This window comes from Papilio polytes, unplaced genomic scaffold, assembly GCF_000836215.1.
Source record: "Papilio polytes unplaced genomic scaffold, Ppol_1.0 DF821845.1, whole genome shotgun sequence".
Lineage (NCBI taxonomy): Eukaryota > Metazoa > Arthropoda > Insecta > Lepidoptera > Papilionidae > Papilio > Papilio polytes.
In genome coordinates this window covers 3,014,943-3,021,693 of record NW_013527359.1, presented here as the reverse complement: position 1 = coordinate 3,021,693, position 6,751 = coordinate 3,014,943, and the positions used below count along the sequence as shown (strand labels likewise).

Below are 6,751 nucleotides of genomic sequence, written 5' to 3'. Positions count from 1 at the left end.
CAAAGTGAGGAGTGGCAGCCGTTGCTGTATGGAGATCCCGGGCTCCTCATGATGTTGGTGGCCATCATGGAGTTTTAGTAGACGCAAGCTCGACTTGTCTTATAATTCTTCAGAGAGGACTATAGACCTTAAAAACTTAAATTAAAGTGTGAAAATGCCAATCGTATGCTATTGGCATTTTCACACGTTAATTTAAAAGACTTAAAAAAAGTTTTATTATATCAAGTGTATAGTTTTTATGATCAGAGCAGTAATTTCAATAAGCTTATGTTTTAATTTTAACAAACAATTCCACAATTCCAACATTTAATCATAAACGCGTAATAATTTATTTGGAACGGGAGCAATCTCGCCATGCCCGTAATGAAAACGAATGTGCGGATGACTTGTGTGATGCGTGGAATTAGATACGTCAAGCATTTAGAAATCTGCCGCTGCCAACCTTTTCATAAATGAAATCTAGTAACGATTAAATAATTATTTGAATAACACAGAAATCAATTTATAAATATTGATAAACAGCTTATGTTCTTTACATTTTTGATTTAGGTACAGACAAATTTTATTAAAATAGACTAGCTGTTCCCGTGCGGCTTTAACCGCATTATATTGTGAAAATTTTATTTTATTGTTTACATTTGTCAAATTATCAATAGCAAATGTCAAAATGACATGACATGACAAACCTTGGCAATCTTGCTTCCTTTATGTTGGCAGCAAACTTATGGTCTATTTCACACATTAGGGTTTTTATCCAAACTATTTACGACCTAAGTTTAATGGCGTGAAAATATATAGCCTAAAGCGTGACGTAAGTGTAGAGCTTGTTATTAAAAAATGAATTATTCAAAAATGTATGGTAATTGCTGCTATCTTAGGCAACAAAGAAGTGTGTGTTTGCGCTTTATTATAATAGTATAGAGTATAGAAGTAAAGATATAGATAAAAAGGTTACAAAATGGCATTTCTAAAAGTATTTAAAAAGTAAAGAACAGATATTGTCTTTAATATAGCAGAGAATTAACAGATAGGCAGTTTTATAAAATAAAATTAAAACACTGAAGTCTTGAAAAAATGTTTGTTACCCCTGAGCTTTTATTGTTCTTGATTATTTTGACACCAATGCAATCGACATGCTAATTTGCGAAGTGTTCTTTTAGATTGAGTATCTACTTCTCGGCAGTAGTGCCGACGCATCTCAGAGATCGTCGACATGTGCCTAAAGCATTTTGTCGTCTTGAGGCTGTGAACCACAACGTAACTTCAGCCTACAACCGACGTCGCTTTTGCGACGGACGGGATGGGCCCTACTGTAAATAAAATCCCGCCTAAATATTTATTTAGGCCATGGCTCTTAAGATGAGACGATTCGTACTTCTATTGTTATTCATATTCGGCACTAAAGGGGACGGTGAGTGAAAATTGTTTATTCGATTTAAATATTTCTATTTTTGTATTTATTACGCGTGTTCGCGCATACTTTATAAAAACAATCAAATGTTAGATTTTTTTAGTCAGGCTTACAGCCTACATCACGTATTAAACTCGGCTGATTATTTCCTAGTATTTTTTATTTAATAAATTTTAGTGGCAATTTTGAGTTTCATTATTTTTTAAGAGGATTTACATAACTTTTTTACAATACATATGCATGTATAAATAAAACTGTTTTCTTCCTGTTGTTACTTGATAATTTGTAATCGACAGATGACGTGGAATTCTTCGACGTCCTCTCCGTGGTCGGAGATGAGCTACCTGAGGGCGTGACGCGAGTGGCGGGCCGTTGCCAACCGTCCGCCACCAGACCTGAACATTACTCGGCGCTTCAACTCAACGAGAACGCGACATTGCACCAACTGGCTGCTGGAATGTTCTACAACACGTTCCCCGAAGACTTCTCTATTATCGCCTCTGTTCGATTGCCAGGTATAAAACGTAGGGCATTACGAAAACTTGACAAAAGACAGTACCTACTTATAATAGTGACCAAATAGCCTATAAGCAAAGTATTTCTTAAAGAAAAACGAATGAAAACCTTAGCCTTGTGCTAAATAGCGAGTTAAGTCCATTATTGCAATGGAAACATTTCGAAATAGGATTAATCAATTGATGCATATATATCGGATTTGTTTCGCCTCCATCAATTATTCCAAGAACTGGGTCATTGGCAATCCTTTAACAGTAATTAAAGACTCGTGTTTACTCTTCGTAGCAGATACTAGTGTCTTAGTTATTATCTGATTGTTATGCTGGATAACCTTATATAAGACATGGAAGCTTTCAACAGTAAAATAAACAGACATTACTTTTTCGCTTAACTACTATTATTCGATTACATCACCACTTATCAATAAACATCGTGGTCAAATGCTAGTGTGTTCATCATTAAAATACATTAATGTATATTTGGTTTTCAGGCACGGATCAGAATCCACTATTCGTGTTGTACTCGGACGCGGGGGACGAGCAGTTGCAGCTGGTGGTAGGAGAGCTGGTGGAACTCTACTACGAGGACACTCGCGGCGACCCTCCCGATCACGAACTGCTCACCTATCGAGTCAATATCGCTGATGGCAAGTAAGTTCTAGTCACAACATTGTAAACTGTTTATAGCTGCTGTAATCATGGAACGTAATATGGATAGAGACTAAGTTTAGATGTTCAATTGTTTCATCAAATCAGGTGGCATCGAATTGGTCTGAGCATAAAAGGAGATTCAGCGACTCTGCTGGTGGATTGCGAGATAAGAGAATCACTTCCACTGAACCGAAAGCCGGGCAGCACCTTCAATTTGGCTGGGGCGCTTGTCGTTGGCACACAGGTTACACCAGACCAATATTACGAGGCGAGTTAAATTATATCATACATCGTGTGGTATTTTTCCTCAATAAAAGTTCATCTCTCAGTTCTTTATTTACCTGAATCTGCTAATGTCGTATTCATATCCACAGGGTGATATCGAGCTCTTACAATTTGCAAACAAACCGGATGTAGCGTATGATCTGTGTCTTACCATAGCACCAGATTGCGAAGGATTTGGATCACAGTATGAAGGTGCAGCATCTACAGGCAATGTAAACAGATTGGGCAACACTGATGGAGCATATTCATATATCCCAACACCCGATTTGGATTTAGTGCCTCCGCCAACAGATAGAACCATATACGAACCAGTTGATGAAAATCCATCATTAAATGTAAGAAATGGATCAAATGAATTGTGGTCGATAGCAACAAGGGATCTTTCAACGTCGAAACCCTTTTGGCCAGCACCCGATGCTTATGCACAACTTAGCCAATATTCAACATCAACAGATGCTGGTGAGTTATAATCCGTGGTCAGGAAGGCGTTTTTGAACCATTTTTTCTAATCATATTTTATAAGAATGTTACGATTGTTTTTAAAATTACAGACGAAAATAGTATCTTCGGAAGGTTTACTGATATTGACGATTTGAATTCTACGCCATTAAATAACATAGACTTCCCTACCGTAACAGTAACTACAGCAAGAGTAAGTAAAAAAAAAAGAAAAGTGAATGTTCAGATATAAAAAAAATAAAAAAAACTATACTAAAAACTGTATGTTTTTACAGCCGATACGACAGAATAATTATAACAATTTTTTCATACAAAATTCTACTCTCGTTACAACCGAAGCTTCGTACCCTGCAATGACGACTACAGAAGATTCAGACTGGCTTACCCATCCACCAGAAGTATATGAAGTAAGACTTCATATTATTTATGAACTAGATTGTTCTGAAATTTTAAATAAAAAATGGACATAAAAGATCATTTAATCACCATACACATAACTTTGGAAAGCCGTTTTAATTACTTTTTGTTGTCCCAGGGTAATTCATCAATTGTCTATGATCCCACTGATAATTACTATGACTATGGAGGCAGAGGTGTGTACCTAGGACCGCGTGGTTATCCCGGCCCTCCTGGACCTCAAGGGCCAAGAGGTCCTAAAGGTGAACCTGGCAGGCCTGGAGTAGAAGGCCAACAAGGGTTCACGGGACCTCCTGGACATGTTTTTGTTGTACCAGTAAGTTGTAACTATAGAGCAATAATGTAACTCAATAAATGCAATACAATTGTACTAAATTATTATTTAATTTCCAGTTGCATCATTCCAGTAATGACAAAGGTCCAGATGGTCAAGCAGAAGCACTTCGACAAATGCTGACCCAACACATGGTTTGTTTTTATTTATAATATTATTCACAATGTTAATAGTTGGCAAAAGACCCAATAAAGAGAAAGAGGTAATGTTGTAATTGTTTTTTTTTTTGTTAAAAGACCGCAATGAGGGGAGTTGACGGTCCCATGGGACTCACTGGACCCCCCGGGCCTGAAGGGGATATTGGCCCAGAAGGACCTAAAGGTGAACAGGGTGAGCAAGGAGAACCGGTAAGATTTTAATATCATAGTTTGATTCCTATGATGTAAACCGAGTGGTTTGCAGCACTCGTTCCTTAGTTTTTTTCTCTCATATTTGTTATTTACTTTTTTAAAGGGACCTCCAGGTGTAAGAGGACCACAAGGACCTCCTGGTCGTATTGGAAGGCGAGGACATGCTGGAAGAGATGGAGAAAGAGGATCAACTGGCGCTCCTGGACCTAAAGGTGATCAAGGTTATCCAGGGCTCGCGGGAATGCCCGGAGACAAAGGGGAACGCGGCACTCCGGGGCAACAAGGTGAAACTGGGGCACCGGGTCAAGACGGCCCGTCGGGAGATGACGGTCCGCCGGGGCCGCCAGGGTTATCTGGAGAACTGGTATATATTTTTATAAAATTATATGTTAACGATTGTTTTCAACCACAATCGTCTAATTTTACAACAAAATCTTCATTTATATTTTATAATCTTATTTAAATAAACTGAACCATCTTTTCCTTATTTAGGGACCTCGAGGTTTTATGGGACCAAGAGGTTTTCCTGGCCTAATCGGCTACCCAGGCATTCCTGGTAATGAAGGGCCACAAGGAGCAAAGGGCACATCCGGACAACCGGGTCCCCCTGGCACTCCGGGGCAACCAGGCCCAATGGGACCTCCAGGATCAACGGGGGCACAAGGACCTATTGGCACTCCTGGAATACAGGTGACTATTTTATTTAAATTGTTTAATGTGCCCTACAGATGTTGTAAATAAATTATCCTATTATAGGGTCCTCAAGGTAAACCAGGGATATCAGGACTACCTGGTCCCGAAGGATCTCCTGGAACACCGGGCAGCCCTGGACAACAAGGATCTCCAGGTGAATCGGGGCCTCAAGGTTTACAGGTAAAAAATTAAATAGTTTCATGCTTAAGGACTGAAAAGCAGTGGAATTACTAGAACACAATTACAACAATTTATTTTACAGGGAATGCTAGGATTTCCAGGACCTCGCGGTCCTAAGGGTGATGACGGACCCCGGGGAGTACCAGGAGATAAAGGAGACAAAGGGATACGAGGTAGTAACAAAATAATATGAATAATTTTGCATAAACCACATATTGAATGTAATTTATAAAATAAATAATTTATATTCTTTTTATGTTACTAAATTTTTGTGTGCATAGGTCTTGAAGGTGAAAAGGGAGAAATAGGACCAAAAGGCGAAAGGGGACATCCAGGAGAACCCGGTGTTCCCGGAATTGAGGGTCCGGAAGGGCAGAAAGTAAGTGCCTATTATACAGTAGTCCTCTAGAACACCAAAAATAGAAATTGTTTTGTTCAACGGTTACTCTTGACATGTTGCAGTAATAGCGAAAATAACATATCACTAATTTATCTTTAGTCGTTTAATGTACTTCTATTGTTTTAGGGGATTGAAGGACCTAGAGGTGAGACTGGATCGATTGGACCAGTCGGTGAAAAGGGAGCTACAGGACCACAAGGACTAGCTGGGTATCCTGGAACTCAGGGAGAAAAAGGAGATAAGGGAGCATCGGGTAGGAGAGGTAGAAGGGGAGCGAAGGGAGTTGTGGTAATATTCAATAATTGATGTAAATTCCGCCAAAATTTTATTAACAATTACTCATAAAAGAGGTTTAGGCTAAGCGCCATCTGCGCTCGGCCATCTCAAGCCCGGTGAATCTGTAAATGCCTCTTCAAGGCAAACAGTGACAACTCAGTCAAAAAAAAAATTATTAACAAGACGTTTTCGCTGTTAGTAAAATCGTTCAATGATATTCCTATCAATATACGTAAATAAATATTAAGTAGCTAATTGTCAATAAAAAATGATATAATTATATACGGTCTAGACTTATTATTAGTCTATTTATTTATCCCTATGCAATCTTTTTCAGGGTATGATCGGCATTCCAGGCGATAGAGGAGAAACTGGACCAAGAGTAAGTTTCGTTAAATTTATATTGAATTTGAAATTTAGCCCCCAAAAATGTGTAAATTGTCATATTTTATTTACAGGGGTACAGAGGACCAAGAGGACGCCGGGGATCAGATGGTCCTCCGGGGTCCAAGGGCGACACAGGGCAGCCAGGACCATCAGGACCTGCAGGCGAAAGGGGTCCACAGGGACTGGAAGGTACTCGTGGCTTCCCAGGCGCTATAGGCCCTCCAGGATCGGACGGAAAATCTGGATTACCGGGTCCTCCAGGTGAACGAGGCCCAGTGGTAAGTCGACTTACTTGAAAACAAGAATAAGCGACAATTACACATTTTTGCATGTCCTTCTGAAAATATTTTCGTTACAATTTAAAAATAAACTAGCTGAAAATTTTACAAATGG

The 6,751-nt window shown here is 39.1% G+C and overlaps 1 protein-coding gene across 1 annotated transcript; it reads left to right on the top strand.

The window, feature by feature from the left end:
- The first annotated feature begins 1,059 nt into the window (after positions 1–1,059).
- Positions 1,060–6,701, top strand: LOC106108174 (collagen alpha-1(XI) chain-like). The gene is made up of 18 exons (XM_013289277.1): positions 1,060–1,411; positions 1,708–1,926; positions 2,418–2,577; positions 2,683–2,845; positions 2,952–3,321; positions 3,414–3,514; positions 3,597–3,728; positions 3,857–4,054; positions 4,132–4,206; positions 4,309–4,419; positions 4,526–4,786; positions 4,915–5,112; positions 5,179–5,295; positions 5,378–5,468; positions 5,577–5,674; positions 5,822–5,983; positions 6,309–6,353; positions 6,430–6,701. Exons 1-18 carry the CDS (start codon positions 1,348–1,350, stop codon positions 6,652–6,654), a joined length of 2,790 nt encoding a protein of 929 aa, XP_013144731.1. The 5' UTR covers positions 1,060–1,347; the 3' UTR covers positions 6,655–6,701.
- Positions 6,702–6,751: the final 50 nt, after the last annotated feature.